Below are 23761 nucleotides of genomic sequence, written 5' to 3'. Positions count from 1 at the left end.
CCCGTCTTGTTTTTGGAGTCCCTGCTTCTGGGAACTCTTGAGGAATAAGGGGCGAGAGAACCAGGCAGAAGCCCCTTCTTTTGGTGTCACTGGTTGAAGGTGGACTGCATCCAGGGAGAGCAGAGCTTTTAAAGTAGTGAGTAAACAGCCTGATTTTATCTTATCATCTCCGTATTTTGGTTGGATTGGGGTGTGAAATACAGGAGTTGTTTCTTTCCCTTTGTTGCGTACCTTTCCAGCTCATTAATCCTATTTTATTAAAGAGTAGCTTTGTTTCACAAGCCTTCAGGCTCAGGTTTGAAGAGCAAGTCTTTCTCTCTTGCTAGGATTGACAGGACTGGATCTACGTGCTGCCTTTGGATTGCCTCAGTTAGCAAAGGCAGCAGGGTCTCTGTCCAGGCAACCTGAGCAGCTGCTGTGCCACCCTTTAGGAGAGCTGCTGTGCCACCCTTTAGGAGAGCTGCTGTGCCACCCTTTAGGAGAGCTGCTGTGCCACCCTTTAGGAGAGCTGCTGTGGCTTGGCAGGGTCAGCAGCACATGGACAGTGGCTTCAAGAAGGACTGGGGTTTCTGACAGCCTGAGATGGGGGCAAGGAGCTGGAAGTCTAGTGAGCTGGGATCTCAATCCCATCACTGAGGAAGATATTTCACCTCTGCATGGCCCATCCAACCCTTTGAAGGTACTGTCTACCACCCAAACTGATGTTGGTTTGCACTCCTTTTTGGGTTGTAAAGGTCTGTAGAAATGTTGTTGCAGGGGCATTGGTGTGAGTGTCAGTTTGACCCTGGTTTTGCAGGTAGTGTAAGTGACAGGGATTGCTGATAAGAGAAGTGCTGTTTTGACAAGCTGATACAGGAAAGGCTCCCAGAATGACCAGAAAGGTCAGCTACACAAACATGAGAAGGCAGATTTCATGGGGTCCTAAAGATGAGAAATTCTTACTTCAGTCAGTGTCCCTCTGGCAGATGGTGCTCTTCAGAGGAATCAAGGTCTAAGAAGTAGGTTGAAATCCATAGATCTTGGATACCTCTTCTTTCCATGATATTCTGTGCTTCCAATTGGTAACCTGTAAAATGTAAGCCCTGTTGGTGTGGGAGGTCGAGCACTGGCAGGTTCTTGCCTGGTACCTAGGGGAAAGGCCAGGAGGCAGGTGCAGAACCAGAAAAGCTGCAGGGCCAATGGGATGATGCTGAGGGTGTGATCCAGAAGCAGGGTGAAGGGGAAATGCTGTGGGAGAGAGCAGAGTTCCTGGTGCAGAGCACTCAGTAGAGCACAGGTCAGGGGATCGTTCATGTACGTGGAAACTGGCCTGTGAAGGAGAAAGAAATATTCCGAAATAAATCAAGCACTCCACATTTAATTCTTTGTTTAAAAAAAATCTGGTACAAAAAAATTATCAAGGGCCACTGTATTTAAATGAAAATGAGCAGATTCCACCCAGGAAAATGAATATTTAGACACATGAAGAAACAGAACAGCACCTGGGAGACTCTCTGGTTATTACCAGAACAAAAAGAATGGCTCTCTCCTATGGGTGTTTAGAAAACAAACACCTGCTCCTGCTCTTGGCTGGATCTCCTCTAACATGTCAGTGGTGGGCTCTCCAGGACCAGGGTTTTTCCTCTCAGGGTCCCAGTTCTGGGGTGCATTTCCTGATGCAGGTGTCCACAGCACCCAGGACTGAGATCAGGAGATGCAAAGCCATTCAAACCAGCTCTATGGACATTAAGGTATTCACCTCCCTGTAAAGTCTTGGTTTAGCAAAAACAGGTGAATTTAGGCAGGTAGCTACAAATTTTTTTCAGTTGAAAACAGCTCTTGTCCAACTTCAGCTGAAGTCTGTGAAACCTCTTCAGTAAATGCAGTCTTGAGTTCATTTATTATAACTGGAATCCAGGGTTTTGGTGGCCTTACCCAGCCATCCAGATGCTCCACAGTCTATAAAATACACAGTTATCTGCTATGGTAGGTGTAACATTACATAAACCTTACATAAAAATTGCATAAACCCTTCTGCAGAACACCAACGAAGTCGAAATTTCATCTGTGATCTGAGAGCTTCAATGTGCATGTGCAGGACAGGTAAAAGTGCAGCAGTCAGGAAAGACTGGGGAAAACCTCTAGCCTTGAGAGAGAGGGCATTGTTCATTTTTTACCCTTCAGTTTCCCCTTTTCCTGTTCTTTAACCTTTTCTGTCCTCCTATCTTCATTCATTTCTTTTATCCCACTTCGTTCCCACTTTCTGTTTTTCCCTTCACCATTTTTTTCCTTGTGTCATTCCCTCTTCTTTCCCTTGTCTCCAGCAGCCCTGTCCCCTTTTATTCAGGGATGGTGAGACTGAGGGGAAGCTGTGTGGGACTGTGTTGCTGAGCTCATTGCTGGCTGCTGGGGGAAAGGCAGTTCTGTCAGCTGCAAGAACACAGTTCCTTTGGTGGCCTGGCAGAAAGGGTTTGCAAAGATTAAAGCTGGTAGATAAACAGTACAGATTGATGTAGGTTTTGGAAACTGCAGACCTTGACATAAAGTTAATGAGTAAGATTGAGTTGAGATAGCAGAGAGATAAAATTGAAGAAAAATTATAAAAGAAGGCTGAACTGGGACAGAGGAGAGCCATTCATTTCTGGAAGGGAGGAGCAGAAGAGTTTCTTCTGCAACCGCAACCAATGACCTCCAAAGCACTGAGAAGACCCAGCAGCTCACACAGCACTGTCCCAGCAATGCTGCTGCAGCTGCCTCTTGGGCTAGAGGGATATAACCAGTCCTGGTTAACCAGTGTGGCTGGCAAGAAAGGATTAATAAACCTCCCTGTTCACCAGTTATCTTCCTCTTGCTTAGTTTTGTCCCAGAGCTGTGTGCACCTGTGGGTGATTTTGGGAAAACAGATCCATAAAATGAAAGCCTGTGGGTTTAGTGGGTGGCTCCCTTTCAGCAGGTGAGTTACAGTGAAAGCAGCTCTCACAGGAGGAGAAGGAGGTGCTTTGGCTGTGGACAAACATCTGCAACATGTTTATTTTCAGCTCTGTAAGGCAACTTTGGTGTCTCTGCTCTTAGTCAATTCGACCTCTTGCACATTAGGCATCTTTTCCGTTCTTAAAGTACCTTTTCTCTCAGAGTCTTCCCTAGTGACTTTTCCAGGGCTTTTTCATCAGTAATCTCTTTTTTGAACCATTGTTTCTTAGGTCATGTTTAGCCTAAATTGGAATTGTTTGCTACCCATACAGCTGGTACTTAGCTTCATCTGGTTGACCTCATGGAAGAGCAGAGCAAGGGCTCCAAAAGGGAACTATTATTTAGCAGGAAGGATCCTCATGTGCTTATTAACAGCTCTGTGTTAGTGGGCACTCAAGATGCTATTTTTGATGCTCATGTTCAGGTAGCAGTGGATTGCAACACTGCTCTGTTAGAGGGGAAAAACTTCCTCATGGGAAAAATAGCTAACCTGCAACAAGAGGTAAACCTAAGCTACAACACTTTGTAACAGAGTCTATTCCAATACTGCATTGGGATGGTAAAACATGGGGAAATGGAGGCCTTGGGCTGCTTGTTCTGCCACAAAAAGTAGGAGTCTGAACAGTAGATGTGGTCTGTGAGTCATTGCTGGGGTCGCTTCATGAAATTCCTACAGAAAAAACCAACAAGGGTGGTGGGAAGAAAAAAAAAGAAAAACTCCCCAGAAATGCATTGGGTTGCCTGGTGCTGTTCAGTACCTGCAAGTTTCATGATGAGCTATGAAAGTATTGCTTCATATGCTGAAAGATGCACTCCTGTGTTGCTCAAGTTTCAATGTAATAGTGCATGCTAATTTTTGGGGAATGTTAAAGTTGACCATGCCGTGAACATCACAGGGAAAGGAGGTGGCATCTCCTTCAGGAGATGTTTTTTCTTTATTTGTAATGGGTTGAGAAGAGCAAGTCAGCAGTGCACCTGCATTAAAGATGGCATTACTGCTTGAGGTGTGGCTTTTCAGCTTGGAACATGTAAGGCTGAGTTATAACAGGGCTCTCCATTATATTAGTGCCTAGACAGAGGTACTTGATACTTGCCAAATATTATGTACAGCTGAAATAAGGTAGCTGTGCATAGCACAGCCTGTACACAGCAGTGTTCACCCTTTGGAACTGCAGGTATTGACTTCATGTTTCATAACTTTCTCTGACCCTATCTTCAACTCTACTCGTGCATAAGTGAAAGAGTAACTCGCTGAGGAGCATCCAGCTTGTTCCAGCTCTGTGCTGGTAAGAACCTGGCACTGCATTGTCCTTGAAGAAGGACAGAATTTGCTCGTTTTGTTGGCTCGCTGATCTAAACTCTGCCTTTCATCAGTGGGAGAGAAACAATACAGTGGGATAAATATGATTCAGAACTGGGCTTTCTTACAGCCTTTCCATGTCACCTTGCACCCTCTGAGACAAATGTGACAGGGAGACTCTCTTCTGACCTAGACCCACTTCAGGGATTCAGCAACTTGAGAAACTATGAAATCATTAGAAATAAAACCTGGTGCCATCATGCCTACCAGGTCAGTGAATTAAGAACAGGGTTCTGCTCAGTAGACTGCATCTTAAATTGCCCTGTTAATATTAAAGGTGAGACAGCCTGAAAGTGGAGGTTGATTTGTTTGGGGCAGAGACCCGCACTGTTGGCTTTTTCAGAGGATAGTTGTCTGCTTCTGTCACAATCTTTTCTGTGGATGATCATGAGTCTCACATCAATAAATTAGACACAGTGAGCAGAGTATTTTCTGTGCCAGTATCTACTTTCCAGAAAGCTTCCATTTCTTGCCCAAGAGCTCTTGGACAATAGCAGTATAACTGAAGGGGTCTGTGCTCTTCATACAATGCCTTGAAAAGGGCATTTGAAAGTCATCTTTGAAGGATGGGCACAGGCTATATTCCTTCCAAATATCTCAGGGCTGAAATGCTACTGTTTTATAGTACTGATTTTTCCACATGTAAATGTTAAACAGAACTCTATTTCGTGGCTATTATAGAAAAGAAGATGTATTTTTAGACAGTGAAAATATCACCCTAAAGCTTTTCATCTTGGAACTAGGACAAACGTTAATGAGTCAGTGTAACACAGCTACTGCCCTTCTGCAGCGAGTGGAGATGTGGTTATCAAAGGTTGGAGTGGAGCAGAGGGCCTGGGCTGCTTTGGAGTTGCGGAATTAACCTCTTGACTCATCCTGTGAGTCCAAAGATTGCCTGGATGCCAGTCATCACCATTAGAGGCTGACTTTGCTTCACCTTGTCTTCTGGCTAAAAGTCAGGCTTGAGACATGTGGGCTTGGATCTTCATTGTGCCCAAGTCTCAGGCAAGCTGTGATTTGCTTGTGTTACATTCTGGATGGGCATTGAGCTCATGTTCAAAGGAGGGTCTGGGATTTCTGGTGAGCCATGGACAGAAACAGTGGCCTGAGTTTTAGCAGCTGAGTTCAACAGAGTCCAAGGACAGTTTGTAGAGCTCCTGTCCTTAGTCTGGGTTCTGCTGGGTTTTGTGCTACACTTCAACAGCAGGTGAGCTGCAACCTTGGAGCTGCAACTGTGCTTCCAGACTGGCCACAAGCAGACATGGAGGGTTGTTGCTTTAAGTCACCAGTGAGGTTTAGTGATGGAGTGCAGGTTTCTTCATCCCTGCCCTCCTGCTCTGCCATCCTGCCTGCCAGAGGGTGCTGCTGTGGGAGCAGGCCAGGCATTACACCTCATTGCAGCTGGAGTATTAACCTGATGTGAGCCTGGTGCCAGTTTGAGGTGGTAGCTGGGATTGCTGAGGGGCAGGTGTGTGAGCCCACAGGTTATTCCCACCAAGTGTGATCACAGCTGAGTCTGGCAATGTCTGGGGCTAAGCTGAAGGGATAGACACAAAATCCAGTCTCCCTGTGAGCACGAGGGTTTAGGCAGGAGTGGTGTGAGGGTACCTGGCCACGTGGAGACACCATGTATTTAGAATCACAGAACCATTTAGGTTGGAAAAGACCTTTAAGATCATTGAGTCCAACGATTAACCCAGCACTGCCAAACCACCACTAAACCATGTCCCCAGGTGCCATATCTACATGTTTTTTTAAATCCCTCCAGAGGTGGTTACTCCACAACTTCCTGGGGCAGCCAGACTGCCATTTCAGTGAAGAAATTTTTCCTAACATCCAGTCTAAACCTTCCCTGGTGCAACTTGAGTCCATTGTATTTGCTCAGTTCCTTAAACAGAACTTCAGAGCTAGCAGTGAGGTGAGGAAAAATATTTGTACCACGTGGTAATCAAACCCAGGAACACAGAACGTTTCTGCTGTTGATAAACAATCTTTGTGATTCTGCTGTTGATAAACAACCTTTGGATCCTAAAATATGCATTTTAAGAGGTGTGGGTTCTTGACTCTTCACCTAGTCAATGATTATTTCTGCATTCCTCTGGTACTGGGAATTCAAACATAATGAGTTTCAATGGGTTCATCTCTGTGAGCAGAGCAGTACAAGTAACAAACAGGAATTTTGGAGAGGTTTTAAGGGAGGATAAGTGGTTACCGCTACTGTTACAAGGATGTTTTGCTCCTAGAAAAGTGGTCACTTCCTGGGAAAGGGCATTCACAGGAGGTCAGTACACACAGGTCAGTGCAAAAGGACAGGGCCAACTGCAAATACTCTTGAGAGGTAAGGAAGAGACAGGAATTGCCTCCACTGAGCCATTCCCCTCAACATGAAAATGCTGTGTGGGATTTTTTTATTCAACAGAATGTGTGAAAATGTGACTTTTTTAGTAAGCTGAGGAAAGCTTGCCAAAAGAAAATGATAGGACCTGACTAACCAGTCTGAATTAATTCAGGTCTAATAAACAACTTCTAGTTTAATAGCAAAAGAGCACCTGAAAACATCTTTTGCATCAGTTGGGAGAACTGGGCTATTTTGATGAAGCATTTTGACTTTAATTGGGAGTGACTGTAACAATAATGTTTTTAATGGGTTTATAAAACTTTAATAACTTGAGTTTTGGAGATTGAGTTTGCCAGTTGTGGATTTCTGGGAGGTCCCCAACTAGGAAACACTGTGAAAACTATGTGAAATGGGGAATTCTGTATTTATTCCGCCTTTCTGCCTTTTTTTTTTCCCCACTGAAGTGTCTCAAATTAAAAAATGTTGGCTTTAATGCTAAAATTTCTGCAGGGAGACGTGAGGGATTTTTGTGGAAAACGTTGCTCCAAGAGGAAATTATTGTGTCTTTCTCAGTGAGTTTGGTCTTTATTGGGTAGAATACTTCATGCCATTAGGCTTCAGAAAAGCCTGTGCCTGTGGAGGAGTCAAAAACTATGATCACAAGAGCTCTCTTTGAGCCACAAGAGCTCTCCCTGAGCAGCACCTGAGGCCCAGCTGAGCAGCCTTCATTCACAGGCTTAGTGCTCAGTTCTTTCCAGGGTTGATTATGTCAGCATTGAGCAGGGAGCACTGATCCCCACCGAGGCCTTTCTCCTGCAAACTGATGTGTATCCACACCAGTCTGCAATGCTGGATTATCCAAGAGGGAGGTGCTGGCTGCTGGACAGGAACCAGCACGGAGGCACCATCTGTGAGGAAGGCTTTTAACTGAGTTGAACGGAGTTGTTGTGTTTCTCCAGGGACTGCTTTGTCCTCCTGTTTCAGGTGGGAGCAGTGCCTAGGTCTGGATTTGGAAGCCTCTCTGGGCTTCTTCGTGGCTTGGCTGAGCCAATGCTACCATTCCCTTACCACTGGTGGAGCTGGAGAATGTGTAAGGCTTCAATTAAAATATCTCATGATGAAACTTCATAGTTTGTCATGTGACACAAGGGCATGGCCTGTGACCTGTGACAAGAGTCCAGATGTCCAAACTATCCTTGTGCTGCCTGGGCAAAGTAAGGGTGGATATCTCGAAGCTAATGGCCCAGTAGTGGCTACTGACCTGTGAGTGGGAGCACAGGGAACTCTCAGGAATGGGTGCTGAGGTGTGAAGGTGTTGCAAGATGGGTTTGAATCAGAAACCTGTTGTGTTAAAGTTTGTGGTTAAAGTTTTAGGTGTTGTCAGTGAATGCTTCATTTACTATTTTATTGGGAGCAAAGCAGTGCCTGGTCATGCCTGGAGTCCTGTGTTGTCCTCTTGTATCCCGCTGTCCTCTCCCCACTGCTTTCTAGCCAGAACATCTCCTCCTCCTCTCGCAACTCTCCTGGCACTTTCCCTGACCATGGCAGATTCCTCATCTCTACAGAATGCTCCAGCCCTCTTGGCAGAGATGTCAAACCCTGCATCTCCTGCCTGACACTAACTAGCAAGCCCCTGCTGCACTGGGGTACTTTTAATTCAAACCCAGTGTCATGTTTAAATAAGGTTGTGCATGTTGTGACACGTCTGAGTACAGCTCAATGGGGCTGCTTGTAGAAGCATAACTTTGCTACTTGCTGGTCCTCCCCCTCTCCTAATGTAAATTAGGGCAATCAGGCTACTTTTTAAATTCCATGGCTAAGACTGGCTGGTGGACCTTTGAAACAGTGAGAAATAATTGTATTGCTTTTAATTGCTTTATAGCCCTTCTCTCCTGGAGACCTTTTCCTGCTGCCAAAGACTCTGTGACTGAAGCCAGGCTTCCAGGCAGCTGGATTTGGCAGAGATGTGGAGGATAAAGCCAGCCTCAGTGGAGAGTAGCTGGGGAGCCTGCTCAGGTGGTGGCTTGCAGCTGCTTCTCAATAATAAATGATTCCCAATAATAAATCATAATGGGGACTCAACTCAGAGCCAAGGTTCAAACCACTGGTCCAAAAACTCAGCTGTTTCTGCAGTGTCCCTGCCCAGGGCACAAGGAGTATGGAGAGGTGGGTTAGCAGTGGATATCTGCAGGCTCCTGATCCTTCCCCTGATTTCTGTACATCAAACCAAATGCACATTTGGCTCTGCTGTGCCACAGTTGGGAAGGCAGTGAGGGCTGTGCTCCCCTCTAGGGTCAAGCCTGGTTTGGGATAAGGAGCTTATGGGAGCTGAGCTGGCAGCAAAGGTGGAGAGGATTATCCTCAGTTGGGTTTGTTCTCTGCTCAGTGCTGGAGAAGAGAAAGCTGCAGGTCTCGAGCTCATACATCCTCTGCTTCCTGGGCAGGATCAGTCTGACAGATTGCACAGATAGCATCCACTTGAATTGCAGAGGCACAGAGTGGTGCCACAGCACAGCAGAGGGTCAGTAGCTCTGCATGGCAGCCTGTGGTGCATGTCTTATCCTCATGCCTGGCAGGCCAGGAGCTGTGCATGAGTCATATGAAGTTGTTTGGAGGGCTTTTCCAAGGTCTGTGCTCTCAGCAGGCAGCAGGACACAGCGTGGAGCTCTTCTGGGTCTACAGGATGTGATCCCATTCCAGCAAGGAAGTGAGAGCAGAGGCAGTACCTGAAATTTCTCCTTCTCTCCTGCTGTCAGAGTAACTTGCCTGATGAGGCAGTAAACCTCTGCAGGGCCCAGCAGTGAGACCACCAGTTGTGGAGAGGAGCTGCAGAGCCCAGCCAGGAGCCCACGGGTTAACTCAGCACTACGGAGCTCGAGTGAGCCCAGGCTTGAAGGACAGCCCAGCACAGAGCAGCCTTCAGGCCAAACAAAGTACCTTCTGCCGAGCTGGGGCACAGATAAAAGATCCCATGGCATTTCTTGTGAAGCCTGGAGGAGACTGCCAGTGCTGAAGCTGAAATCTCTCTGCCAACAAACAAAACTGTCTTTAAACTCTGAGGCTGTGTGTGAGCTATTGTTGGGGACATAATGGCTTCTCTGTTTCCCTGCACAGTCACTGCTCTGCAAACACACCACTGGTCTCTTCTAAAAGTGGTTGAGTGTAAATTAAGTTCTAGAACCTGGGAAGAGGTTTCATCCATTTACTTTTACTGCCCTCGAGTGACATTGGTTTACAGAGCAGCACATACAGTAGATTTACAGCTGCTTTACCTGGATGGAGATGGGTGTCTTTAGTGCTCAGACTGAGACTCACACATACAGGGCTTGGGTAGCAAATGTGTATCTCCTGGTTTAAGCCAGGGGGTGAGGCTAGGGGGGCACTGCTTGCTAATCACCCTCCTCTGAGAAAAGTTTTGGTTTGGCTGGCCTGGCCTGTTTCCTCTAGTTAGCTCAGTGCTGGCACACTCACTGCTGCCTAATCCTGAGTGTGTGGCTGCTGCAGGGCACTGAGTGCTGCTCTGGCTCTTGGGGTTCACTCTGGCTTGGGCTGCTGGGCATCCACAGTGGGGTTGGTGCATCTCTTCTTCACCACAATTCCATGGACTGGCATTTCTCTGAGGATGGCAGACGCTTTGGTAAGGTAAAGGACATCTTGCTATTGTGCTGAAATTTTGGTAAAAACCCAGAGGTGCAGTACAAAGGGGGAAGGTGGTCTCTGAAGGCAATATTATTAATTTAGGTCTATTTTGCTGGAATGGTCTTGCAATGGAAAAGAAAATGAGTCAAAGAGTAGCTGTCCAAGCTGTATTTGCTGAACTGCCTGTCCCTCCAAGGAGGCAGTGACTCTTCATCCCCTCGATAGCTCTCCACTCATCTGTGTGTACCCAGAGGGCTCCTTGGCATTCTGTGCACACGAGATGAGCTGTAGCCCTGTGCAGCCTGAGAGCAGCTGAGTGCAGGACTGGGACACGTGGGGACCTGAGCACTGGCCATGGCCCTCTGGAAGTGCCCAGCTCATTGGGAAGGTGCCCTGGCCAAGGGCCCAGGCAGAAATAGGTGCTGTGCTCACACTGGACTGGTAGCTTTATCCAAGGTTGCTTCCTAATGACCTGATGTGTTTTGCACTAGTCCTCGGCAACCTTCCAGACAGAAACTCTTCCACAGACATGGCATTTAAAAGCAAATTATGTGAAGTTAAATTTTTAGAATTTTTTAGAATTTTTTTGTCCTGAAGATGATGTCAGCCATGACTAACAGCAATTGTGTTCTGCTCCTTGGATTTCCCTACTCGCCTGTGCATCTGGAGGTTTTTCAGCGTGTGATGTTTCCTGCCTGCTCTAAGGCGTGTTCTTCCTTCCTGGGTGGTAGCTGTTGTGTGTGATGTGACAGGAGGTGGCAGCAGGGCTGACAGTCCTGTCTCTTTCCACAGGAAGATGAAGATACGCTGTGTGGTGGTGGCAGTGGTGACTGTGGTCCTGCTGGGGCTGGCGCTGTTCCTGGGGCTGTTCTTCGGGCTGCGCTCAGGGGACACACACACCTACAGGAGGGCGGCCGTGGCCACCGACGCGGGGCCCTGCTCCATCATTGGAAGGTACCCACTCACTGTGCCCTGCCTCTCCTTAGCTCTGGCAGCTCTTGCATCAGACACAACTGTTGCTTCCCCGATGTACAGGTGCAATCCTTGCAGTTGCCCAGCATGGATAATCAGTGCCTAATCTCCCTGTAGAAAGAGGAGATCCTAATAAACCCCAGGCTTTTACCATGCTTGACCAGCTTTACTGCAGTTGCTCACAAACAACATAGCAGTCAAAGACTCCTTGGATCCATGAGCAATGAGAACAAGACTTTTCTTTCTAGCTCCTTTAAAAAAATATTTATCGATATCTCCTCCAGTTCTAGTCTCAAGTGCTGCAGATTTGAGGCTCCTCAGGAAACTGTCATTTCTTAGGACAGTGCAATGAATGTGTGTGGAATGTCTGTCCAACCATGAACTGTCACATCTCGCTGTTTTCAAGCTGGTTTGGATGTGTCTGTGATGAGGGCTGATCTGGTCTGCACACTGACCATTAAGGGTCTATTCTCTCTGGTGACAGAAGCTCAGAACTTCCTGCTCCTGAGGAACACATAGACTGGGTGTGGACAGAGGTGCCTCAGAGAATCCATCATAGCTGCTCTGACATGGTGCAGGCACTGCTCACAGGGAGCTGAGACAATGTCACATGTCACCTTCCCTTCTGCTGCACAGGGACATCCTCAAGCAGGGAGGATCAGCGGTGGATGCTGCGATTGCAGCCCTGTTGTGCGTAGGACTCATGAATGCTCACAGCATGGGCATTGGAGGGGGCCTCTTCTTTACCATCTACAGCAGCACAGGTAAGAGACAGGGCCACACACAGCTGGAACAGCTGGAGAGCTTTTATCTAAGGCAGGTGGTTTATCCTACCTGAGAGAAGGTAAACGACTGATGCTCACAGCCTCTGGGGGAATGTCCTCAAAATAATTGCCAAGAAACTGGCTCATGTTGATCAGAGTCCTTCAGCAGAGACCAGGCCTATGTGCTGAGTCCAGAGCTAAACATCATCTTCCTTGCTCTGTCATTGAAGGAAAAGTGGAGATCATCAATGCAAGAGAGGTGGCTCCAAAAGGTGCATCGGAGGACATGTTTGGGAACAACACACAGCTCTCTCTGAAAGGTATGGCAAAGGCTGCTTCACTGCTTTGGGGGGACCACACTGCTCCAGCATTCGCTGTTACCAGCACCTCTACATTAGGAACATTCCTTATAGTTAGGTTGTAGCCTACCTACAGGATTTCTCACCTAGAGATATCCTGGAAATATCCTTTTACACAACTTGCAGACTCTGACCTGCAAAGAAGCTAAAAACAATGTCCTTTAAACTAGTCAGGGACCCCATCGCTTTCTGCTTTTCACTTCATGAAAAAGCAGGTAAATGCAAAGCACTAAGTATGACCTGTTCCACATGTGCCATCTTTCCTTTCCACCTCTTTGAATAAATCCTTGTGTGGATCACCTTGGGTTTTGTCAATTCAGGTGTCCTCCCTAAATTACTTGTTGTGGTGGCTTCAGCTAATGGCTTGGGGCCTCCAGAGACTTTCCTTTCAGGGAAGTATTTTCTAATAGGAAATAGAAAGAAATACTGACTTGTTCTCCTCATGGCCACTCTTCTAAGCAAGAAGGAACAGCACCTCACAGCAGGTTTGAGCAGTGCGTTGAACTTCTGGGAGATGCAACTGAAAACAGGATTGAAGCAAACTGCTGCATTACTGTGCAGTGTGGAATCAAACTTCCAGTTGTAGTTACAATGCTGCAACAAAGTTTTTGGCTTAAATATGTCACAGTCTATGTCCTCTCACCTTGATAGCTTCTGTGTTCTGAGCAGCTTTGCCCTGGTACAGAGCCTACTGAGGGGAAATGACCCTAACAGTGGAGTTACCAGCAAGAGGACAGTGGGGTTTCAGCAGTTCAGAATACATAGGCACAAATGTCAGACCAAAGGATTCTGTTAATTCTGTTAATTCTCACAAGCTGAGCTGGTCGCAGTACACACAAGCCTTGCCCTGCCTCCTGCTCCATCAACCTCTTTCCTTCCTTGCTGTGGAAGACTCAACACATTCCTTTTCTGCTCCAGGAGGACTGTCCATTGCTGTTCCAGGAGAAATCCGTGGCTATGAGCTGGCTCACAAACGTCATGGCAAACTGCCATGGAAAGACCTGTTTCTGCCCAGTATCAAGCTGGCAAGAGAAGGATTCCCTATTGGGAAAGGCCTTGCTGCAGCCATCAAATCAAAAGAGGAGTCAATCGAAAGCAATCCCTTGCTGTGGTAGGTAGAGCAGTTGCTGTTCTGTGCAGAGAAATTGAGGGTGGCTGCATCCAATCTGCAAAGTCCCTGTGTTTGTGTACTGCAGTGTCTGTGAGGAGTGTGCATCCCCTGCAGTAACCACACTTGCTGTGCCTGCTGGTGTCACTGCAGAAGCCTGAAGGTGCTTAATCATGGGGAATGTTCAGTCCTGACCTTTAAAGGGGGAGAAATTCTACTCCTCAAGTCCATTTGTCTGAGCAAAGGTGGAATTAGAGTATGTGCTAGGATCAGTCTGGCCAATGGCAATGTATTTTCTGAATCTGAGGCTTCTCCTCATGCTGTAAGTGCAGCAAGCTTATCTCACCTGCATTTGGAGCAATTGCAGAGCCTCCCTGAACATCTCATCTGCAGTCAGGCAGTGGGAATTTGGATCATCTCTTACTCTGCCATCAGCCTTCCTCAAGCAGTGCCTCTGACCATCCACTTCTGGCAAAGACTGAGCATGAAGGGTTTTAAATACTCCTCCACTTCTTGCAGTCAAACCCATAGTGTTTATGTCCAGCCCCACTGGAGATCATGCTTAATTCTCTCTTTTCCCTAAAATCTTTGCCAGCTGCAGGTTTGTTTCCTATCCAATTGGTAATGTACACCCTGGCCTATCTCCTGTCCTTCCATCTGGTAGGTCCACAGCAGCCCAGTCATGATCCATCACGAGGGAGCTAGAGAGGAAACAATCTACCTTAAAGTGATCTAATGAACAGGGACTGAAACACTTCTGGATTTACTGGAAGCTTTGAACCTCATAACTTAATAGACTGCTCTGAACTGAACTGCTGAGTCCACTGTGGCCACTTCTGTGCATCTTGAGGCACTTGTTGGTCCCTCAGGTGGGCGGGGAGGGTGGTGCCAGGGTGAAAAACCTTGCTGCAGGCTCCACTGAGCAAACTGAGCGTGTGGAATTGCAGGTCAGAAAACACTGTTCAATTTTATGTCCCAGTGCCAAATATGAGGACTCCTGAGCCATGGCTCAGACAGTTTCTCTACTCTCCAAGAAGCACCTAGCATGAACACTCATGCTGGTTCAGCTGCCACAGATGCACACAGTTTTGAACTTGTCTCTCAGACCTGTTCTTGTCAATCTCCTTTCTCTGTTAGCGAAGTGTTCTGCAAAGGAGGGAAAATTCTACAAGAGGGTGAAACCGTCAAGATGCCCAAACTGGCCAACACCTACCAGATTATAGCCACAGAAGGAGCAGATGCCTTTTACACAGGAAGCCTGGCAAAGCAGATCATTGCTGACATCCAGAGTGCAGGTGAGAACCAGGACATCTGTCCCAAGCAGCAGGAGTGACCACACTGCTCAGAGCCCTGAGAGGAGCCAGTGACCTGCAGAAACCTTGGGAGAGGCCAACTCTGAAATGCTGCCTCTGAAATCTGTGGCAGCAGGACACCCAAAAGAAGCACTTTAACAGATGTGTTTGAAACAAAGAAATAGAGAGTATTTACTGTGCATTTCTGTACCACCGAGCCTCCCAAGTTTGTGCAGTTCTGGCTGTAGCTGAGTAGATACAGGCTGTTTACAGAGCCTGAATCCAACGAGTTTGTACCTAAAACGTTACATTCGTGGTGGTCCTGTGAACTCTGAGATGTTTGATCTCTTGGTACCACTAGATGGTGGCAGTATCCTATCCTCACCAGCCAGCACTGGCTAGCTTGGTGAACTTCCTATGAGTAATTTACTGGCCTTATTTGTGGTGGATAATTACTTAAAGTCTTCCCTCTTCAGATAAGAAAGGTGATGGAACACTGAAATTATTCTACCTGTGGGGTGCCACAAAGCATCTGCACCCAAAACTGCATCTTTCTCCTGTAAACAGAATTCTTAAGGGCATTTTGTAGCTTAACACTGCTGATGTCCTTAGTAAAAAAAAAGGTGGATCACCAGAATTTTGGTGGCTGTAAATCAGCTCAACTTCGTGCTTAGACTATCTGAGCCTCAGATGGATCTATCAAGGAGTAAATCTCATAGGCACATATCCTTGCTTTCTTCACTTTGTTAATTTGTGGATTTTTCCATGTTCCCTCCAGTCCTTGCTGTGATTCATGGTGATGGAGTATGACCTCCTTTTCCCACCAGAGCTCACATAAGCCCACATCTCTAGTTTCCTTCTCTTTCCAGGGGGTATTGTCACATTGGAAGACCTGCGGGAATACAATGCCACAGTGATCGAGGACCCCATAGAGATCAAACTTGGGGAGTTCACCCTCTACACACCCAGTGCCCCTCTAAGTGGCCCAGTTCTGGCCCTCATTTTCAACATACTGAAAGGTGAGAGTGCCACAGAGCACCTTTTTGGGGGGAGCAAAGGCCTCCCTGATAGCCCTCCAGCAGGTGAGAAGTCTGAGAGCCCAGGAGAGATCAGAGATGCAGAAACATTTCCTCTTCTGCTGTAAACTCAGGGCTGTTGCCTTCCTACCTGAAATACAGGCACAAGAGGAAAAACATTTTCCTGATAAGGGAGCTTTCCTGATACTTGTATGGGTGGAACCTAACATGTACTTGAAGCTTCTTTGGAAAGCATCTCTGCAGGTATAAATTCTGCTGGTGCCTCCCATAGTGCACAAAACTACCAGAGCTCCTGAGCTTTCCATGTGGAGATTAGGACACTCCAGTGATGGCATCTCTGTAGAGACTGGGCTTCAAGATTATACATTTGACACTGCAGTTAGCATTAGCAATCCACTGACCCCATGCTTTGTGTTCACAGTTGTTTGTCCTCTGTTGCCAGGATATAATTTCTCTGCTGCCAGCACCAGAACCATGGAGGAGAAAGGCCTGACCTACCACCGCATAGTGGAGGCCTTTCGCTTTGCCTACGCCAAGAGGACTCTGCTGGGAGACCCCAAATTTATCAACATTACAGAGGTATCTAGCAAAAGCCTTTTCTCTCTGCAACACCAAAGTTGACTGGAAGGTGGCTTAAAGCTTTTGGATGACTCCATTTTGTCAGGGATGCTCTGTGCCACTTGCTGTTGACAGGCACTGAAACAGCTCTGAGTCAAAAAGTGATGTCCTATGTTGCTTATGGCTGAGCTGTGAGGGCTATAAACGGAGGTAAGCTTCCTGCTGTAAGGAAAAACAAACTCCTCCATCCACCAGGACAGCTGGAGTACATTTAGGTCTAACCCTGGCTGCTTTTATAGTCTTTGAAGTCTTATTCACTACGTTCCCACCATCCTCGTGGCTCTCTAACCAGAGTCCTGCCTGTAGTAAAAGGGAGCAACAGATGGGAAGGGGTGAGAATACTTGTCCCAACTTTGCACTTTGTGCTTTACTTCTGTGCCTCAAAAGCAGCAGACTCCGAGCCCAGCCTAGCTTGATGAACACAAATTTTTAACTTAGAAAGCTCTGGTCAGACTTTGTCCTTGTCCTTGTCCTTTCAATCCAACCCCATTCCTCTTGTCTCTGAAATAAATGTAGCCCTGCTTGCATCACAGCATTGTGGAGGCAGCTTTCCATAGCACTGCAATAGTGGATACTGATCAACTTCTACATAGAGTGGCTGTAACAGCTCCTCCTGTGACAGCTTAAAAGGATCTTTTGGTACAATGTCCATCCTCCAAGAAGGAAGGCCCCTGGGAGAAAACTGTAGCCTCACTGCTGGGATACGCAGGGATTTGTTCTGTGGTCTAAAATATTGGATATCAGCCTCGTAACTACGTGTGTCTTAAATCTGCTGAGTAACTGCCCTGGGTTTCTCTGACAGGAAATCAGAAACATGACATCCGAGTTCTTTGCGGATAGTCTCCGGAGGAAAATCACAGACAACAGCTCCCACCCACCTGACTACTACGAGCCCGTGTATTACACTGGAGACAATGCCGGTACATCCCACGTCTCCATTGTGGCCGATGATGGCAGTGCTGTGTCCGCCACCAGCACCATCAACCAATAGTATGAGCTCAGACATTCCTTCCCTGTAGGCCTTTGCCACCTCTTAGTGCTGGTTCTGGGGTTGGTACCAAACACCACTGAGCTGTCACCTCTGGGGCGGGCTGGGGGTCAGCAGTGCTGGTGATGGGCACTTCTGCTGAGCTTGCAGGTCAAGGCTCAACACTTGAGGCCTCGTGCTTGTGTCAGAGGCCAGAATGTGTCCTCTCTCATGCTGAATTCCACCACAGCATTCACTGCATCTGGATCTTCTCATAAACAGAGCTGTTGCTCCTGGTTCTGATTTCCCAGGCTTTTGGAAGGAATTTGAGCTAACACAGCTGGCCTGGAAGCACAGAGTTTGGCTGCGAGTGCTGTCAGAAAGAGTTGTGTTCACACATATGGCCTGGAGCCAGGGGGTGAAGCTTATTTTTATCCATAGAAAATGTCTCCAGCTTGACACATCTAAGCAAACCCCCAGTCATTCCCAAATGGGCCAACCTTTGAGCTGTGCTGCCTCTGCATAGAGTGCAGTACTGCCCACCTGGAAGGGACAGGAGTTGTACTGAGGTGCTGTGCTGGTTTTCCCCATGGGGTCCTCTCAGGGGAGCTGTAGGAAGGGTTCTGGGCTGCCTTTCCTCTGTGTGTAGCTGTCTACTCACGATATTAACTGCTTCCCTCCCCCTAGGGGTGACAGAAAGTCCTTTACAATGGGAGGGAGTAAAGTGTTACTCCAATCAAATCCCGATTTTCACATTGCAGTAAATTCAGCTGAAGCTCTGCCTAGGTTTGCTGTGCTTCTGACCTGACTTTGACAACTTGTTTTCTCCAGCTTTGGCTCTGATGTACGATCCAACGTGAGTGGAATCATATTTAATGATGAAATGGATGACTTCAGCTCACCTTACATAATCAATGGATTTGGGATCCCTCCTTCTCCAGCAAATTTCATAGCTCCAGGTAGCTGTAAACTTCCTTCCCTGACTCAGTCTTTTGGCTGCGTTGTGCATGCTCACACTGCAGTATCTGTGCCATGGGTGTGCAGAGGACAGGGGCAGGAGATGAGTGCAGGGGATGGTGGGATCCCCAAGAACTGAACAGGACACATGAGCTGAGTCAGGGAGGTGGATACTGGAGCTCTGGGTTTAGACGTGGAGCTGGAAGTTTGTGAGCTGCAGGTAGAAAGCTGAGCCTCTGTGTTGTGTCTGTGTCTGCAACAGGTAAACAGCCAATGTCCTCTATGTGCCCCTCCATTTTGGTGGATAAAATGAAAAAGGTGAAGATGGTGGTCGGTGCTTCTGGAGGAACAAAAATAACTACAGCAACAGCACTGGTACGTGATGGTGTGGGCAAATGGGGGACAGCATGAGGCAAAATGGGAGAGGCAACATTCAGGGGTACTGCACCTGTGACAGGATCACAGCTGTGGTTCCTGCTGGGGGCCAGGGGCTTGAAAGGGATGTTCCTGCCTGACATTCTGAGGGCTAGATCCCCAACACCAACTCCTGCCAGGGCTACAAAAGGTCTGCTATTAAATTGCCTCCTTTAGTGACTCCAGTGCCTTCTTTAGTGACATTTTCTCTGGCAAGTTGTTCTAACCATGTGTACAAGATTTGCTTTGAATACTGTTCTCTGGATCTCCATGAGCCTATTTACCTAGTTTAGAGTTGCTCCCATCTGACTTTCCTAACTTTGGATGAAAATCACACAGAGAAGCTAAATAAGAGCTCAGCTCAGGCATGGTGTCAGGCCTGACAGGCAGGGCCTCTGTGAGCTGTTGTGACAGCCACTCAAACCACCCAAGAGTGACTGCAGCAGTCACTGTCCCCTGTGCCAGCAGCACCAGGCTGGATCTGGCTTTTTGGTTGAGGTAGAGAAGTCTGTAAAAACCACTACAAGCAACTTCCTAAGGCCTGAGGACTCTGAGAGTGTTCTCACTTCCCAGCTGCTCCAGCCTGCAGTTCAACCCTGCAGAGATGAGCCAGGCCTAAGGAAAATGGTTGTACAGTAGCAGGAAGCTGTAGGTGTGTTTGTTGAGGTGACTGTTGTGTGCTTAGTCACAGCAGCTTAAATCCAGCCACCATATCTTAGGGATCTGATCCTTAATTTGTGTTAATTTTAGTCATTCATGGTTTCTTGGTGTGGGAATCCTCCTAGGAATATACAAGCTGCAATGTGCCTGTGTTTTACTTAGCCAAGAGAAGTACCACTGTAAACCAGAAATGGTGCCTTTTGTGTGCTCTGGTGCACATCCTTGAGGCACCTCTGCCTGTGTGGTTCCAAGGGTCAGAATTCTTTGAAGACAAGTAATTACCATTAAGGTTTTTTGCTTCTCACAGACCGTCATGAATTCCATCTGGTTTGGTTATGATGTGAAGAAAGCAGTGGAGGAGCCCAGAATTCATGATCAGCTGTTTCCCAATGTCACGGAGCTTGAGCAGCAAATAGAAGAGGTTGGTCTCACTAGAGCCATACGTGAACTTTATGGGCTGGGTTCCTAGTGCTGGGAAGGCAAGAACTGTGGAAAATCACCAAGTTTGGCCAAATGTTCCTAGGTGAGCAGTAGTAAAGCTGGTACAGGTCTAGTGCTGGGTCATAATAAGCTGTTCAAAGTGTACCTTTAGTCTCAGTCACACAGGTGTGAAGGCAGTACATTGAAGAGTGACTTGTATCTGATACTGAGTATTGGCTTCCAGGGATGTTTGGCACAAAAGACTTGAAAAACAGCAAACCACATCAGAGCCTTGACCATCCAGCAGTCTAAATCCAGTCAGTCTCAGGGAACCTGTCCTGCTGTATAACCTCATGATGAATCTGGAAGGCTGGCCAAGAGCTAGCAAGGGGGGGTTGCCCAGAGGGACCTGGAAACAGGCTTGAAAATACATTCACAGTAGAGATGTCAGCACAGTACTGTCAGTCAGAGAGCTGATGGCAAGGTCTGCCTTGCTCTCCAGATCACTCAGCTGAGCTGGCAGCTTCATTCACACTGAGAAACTGCATGTCCCAGAGGCCTGAGACAGGCACAGGTTTTGTACACGCCTCATGCCTCTGTATCTGCCTCTTCGTATATATCTCATATCCCTGTGCCTCTGTATTTGGGAAAACAGTCCTACATAACGCAGTTTTCTTATCAAACTCTGTAGAATTTTGTCTGTTGATAAGCTTCTTATGAAGGTGACAGCTGAGATATCTGTCATCACTGGGGAGGATCCCCTGCTCTCTACAAGTCCTGGGTTTTCTACTGCTGCCAAACAGGATCCCTCAGTCTTGGCTGTTAGTGTGTGAATATCTGTGACCAAGAATAGTATTGGTAACCCACACTGAGCACCACAAATATCTAGTCTTCTGAATTCCACTTCTTCAAAAGTAGTGCATCCCAGAAAGCAAAAGGAAAAGGAACAATATGTAGATTTAGCCCTATCTGACACAGGCCCTGAACACCTGGGTGGTTGTGGGGGATGCAGGTGGCAGGCTGCAGTAGCTGCAGTTTCCCTCTGTGCTGTGTGTTACATTCGGTTGCAGTTTTGGAGGCAGGCACACGACTGAACACACTGAGATCATGTGACAACAGCAAGCATTCACTGATGAATGTCCCCTTTTATAGGGGTTCAAAATTCCCCTGATGAGCACCTGATTAGTCGGGGTCTCAGCTCTCGGGCTGTGTTGTGTCTGCATTCAGGGTTGAATGGCATTGGCTGGGATCCCTCTTTGAGTTCAAATCCAACCCATCATCGTCTTACCTGGGGACTCGTTTGCTTCTAGCCTTTAAGGAGCTAGGCTAGTCGAGTTGGGTTCAGTTATGGCCAGATGTACCTGTGCAGCTCCAGAGCAGCTGCAGCTGTCAGCGTTGTGCGTTGCAGGGCATCGAGCAGCAGCTGAAGAAGAGGAGGCACGACACGGCACGGGTGAGCGGCGGCGCGGTGGTGCAGGCCATCCTCAGGACGGAGCGTGGATGGGCGGCCGCCTCCGACTCACGGAAAGGGGGCTTCCCTGCAGGCTACTGACCTGCCTCCGCTCCTGCTTTCAGTGACACAAAGGTGTGTTTGGGGGGAAGATCCTTTAGATCTGCAACTCAGGGACTTCTCACAGGAATGAGAACACATTTACCTGTGATGCTGTTGATGGAACTGGGACAGTTCTCTACAGCCATGACCGAAGTGCCTCATGCCACAGCCGTCTGCTAAGACAGGCATGTCCACCAGGACGTGCAGTACTTACTTGAAGAGTCTGTTCTGCCTTGAAGAGTTTGTTCCCTGCCTCCTCTCCATCCCATGAAGACAGATTGGGTGCCCAGTCTCTGCAGAAGGTCCAGCTCACTCAAGCTGCAGGAAGCGTTTCTCCTGCACGGTGTCAGCTACCAGGAATGTCCCTGTCACTGCTAGAGAAGATATTTGCTTCCTGTTGAGTAGGTGGGAGCTACAGGACTCTGGGACTGGGTTTTCCAAGTTAAAAACTAATAAGTCTGTGCCATAGCAGGAAACCCAGCTCTAGACTGGGATAAGCCAAACTCACCACTCTATTAATGAAAGACGTTTCTGCATTTCACCCAGTTGATTTTTGGAGATGAGTGGGGAAATGGGGAAATGGCTTCAAACTTTTTTATATTTCTGTTGAGAAGGTCTAAAGGGAAGATACTACCTGTAAAACTCTGAGCACAACTAAAATAAATAAAATACGGAGTCACACATTTTTCTTGCCTGCACAGTTGCTGCAAAAAGGGATGATGAGAGTCTGTGTGAAAACAGCTTTTCTGAGATTTTTGTCTTGTCTTCGCTGCTTTGATGAAGTCATGAGTAAACAATAATAGTTACATATCCAAAACAAGCTTGTTTTTCTCCACTTCGCTTTTTTTCACGTCGTACTGCAGGCATGAAATATCAGAGTTGGGGAAATGAAACTTCTACAAAAGAGTACACTGCAGTTACTCTTGTTTAAAGGTAAGTTACTATTAACCAGACTGTTAAGGACCTCTCAGAAATCTCTGTCTGATATGGAGCAGCTGAGAGTGTTTGTACCTGCATGAGGGGGTTTGGTGTTCACCTACCAGCGTGGTTCAATATATCTCTTAGCCCAAGATCAAAACTAAATGATCCAGGATGTTGTCATGCTCTAGTGGTGGTTTTGAAATTCTTGATACACAAGTGGCAGTAAGTTAACTCATCTATTTGGCTTGTTGAAACTTCCTGTCAGTTTGTAAGAACCTTAAAATACAGAAGAGAAAATGAAAGGCTGAAGTTTTAGACATCATGCAACCTCTTTCCTGGAAGTGTCTGGAATTGAGGAGAGCCCAGTTTCACAGAATAAAGTGATAGCTAGATGATGCTTAATTTAGTCATGACTTTGTCATACATATTTGCTTATATCATTTGACCCAAATGAGTGTTTTTTACCAAATGTGCCCCAGGTGTGCTCTGGCTCCTTTTCCTTTTCTCTTACTGGTAGTGCTGCATTAGGTACAACAGAGGCAGTGACTATAAATGACCTTTTGTCACTATGTTCCCTCTTGTTCCTCAAGAGACCAGTTTGGGGCCAAGCCTGTGTCCTCTTATTATTGAACTGAGATTTCTACATTTCCACTTCTTGTAATTCCACTACTGGTGTTCCTCAATGGCAGGCTGCCTTTGGAATTCGGATTAGATGAGTTCTTTCTTGGCTAGGTGTAACCTGGGAAATAAAGAAAATTACTGCACAGCAAAATAAGCTTATTGGAATCTTACAGTCATTTAGTCCAAAACTGGAAGGGAACTGATTTCTGGAAAATGTCTGTTGGACAATCATGATTTCTGACACAGGTCTGAGTGCTGCTGCTGGGCTGCCCTAACAGTTCATGGTTACAGCATTTGTTTTTATGTTCCTGAATTTCTACTTGCTAGTCAGAAAATTCCCCTATTATTTATAACCTGTGTTAAAAAGTTTCCCCTGTGGAAAGCTTAAAACACTCCTAGTTACAACAGTTCATATAAATGCATTTGAATTCTTGACTCTGCAGGAGTTTGGTTGGTTGGTTTTTAGTGGTATCACTGCAGAGGAATGATTTGTTAAACTGGGCTACAGCTTGCACTTACATCGTACATTTTTTACAAAGCTATGAATACTTCTGCAAACTGTCATTATCTGCATCTCATTTGGACATATCTGTACATGGAGGAGGCACTTCTGCCACCTGCTTGGATACTACATTCCACTACTCACCCAATGCTGGGGCTGTCTGTGCATCAACAGCCAGATGTCAGTCAGTGGTTCCTGTTGTAAAACCTCCAACTGTACCCTCCAGGCTGCTCAGGGATGTTTCAGCTGCAGGGAAAATTCTTCTGGATGGGACAAGAGGGAATGGCTTCACACTAAAAGAGGGTACATTT

At 46.9% G+C, this 23761-nt stretch overlaps 1 protein-coding gene across 1 annotated transcript; it reads left to right on the top strand.

The window, feature by feature from the left end:
* On the top strand, positions 1 to 22089 carry GGT1 (gamma-glutamyltransferase 1). The gene is made up of 13 exons (XM_066331231.1): positions 1 to 136; positions 11079 to 11240; positions 11895 to 12022; positions 12253 to 12342; positions 13300 to 13492; positions 14627 to 14784; positions 15651 to 15800; positions 16261 to 16397; positions 17239 to 17426; positions 18235 to 18362; positions 18623 to 18735; positions 19742 to 19855; positions 21263 to 22089. The coding sequence occupies exons 2-13, from the start codon at positions 11083 to 11085 to the stop codon at positions 21404 to 21406; spliced, it is 1701 nt and encodes a 566-aa protein (XP_066187328.1). The 5' UTR covers positions 1 to 136; positions 11079 to 11082; the 3' UTR covers positions 21407 to 22089.
* Positions 22090 to 23761: the final 1672 nt, after the last annotated feature.

The sequence above is a fragment of the Sylvia atricapilla genome, chromosome 17, assembly GCF_009819655.1.
Source record: "Sylvia atricapilla isolate bSylAtr1 chromosome 17, bSylAtr1.pri, whole genome shotgun sequence".
Taxonomy (NCBI): Eukaryota; Metazoa; Chordata; class Aves; order Passeriformes; family Sylviidae; genus Sylvia; species Sylvia atricapilla.
The sequence above is the reverse complement of the archived record's forward strand: the minus strand, read 5'-3'. Positions and strand labels throughout refer to the sequence as shown.

What these genes read in the sequence shown, in the direction of transcription:
- GGT1 (XM_066331231.1), top strand. Translation starts at nt 11,083, where the DNA reads ATGAAGATACGCTGTGTGGTGGTGGCAGTGGTGACTGTGGTCCTGCTG. An exon ending in CACACAGCTCTCTCTGAAAG is followed by an intron (nt 12,343 to 13,299) that starts GTATGGCAAAGG and finishes TTTCTGCTCCAG; the next exon opens with GAGGACTGTCCATTGCTGTT. An exon ending in AATTTATCAACATTACAGAG is followed by an intron (nt 16,398 to 17,238) that starts GTATCTAGCAAA and finishes TTTCTCTGACAG; the next exon opens with GAAATCAGAAACATGACATC.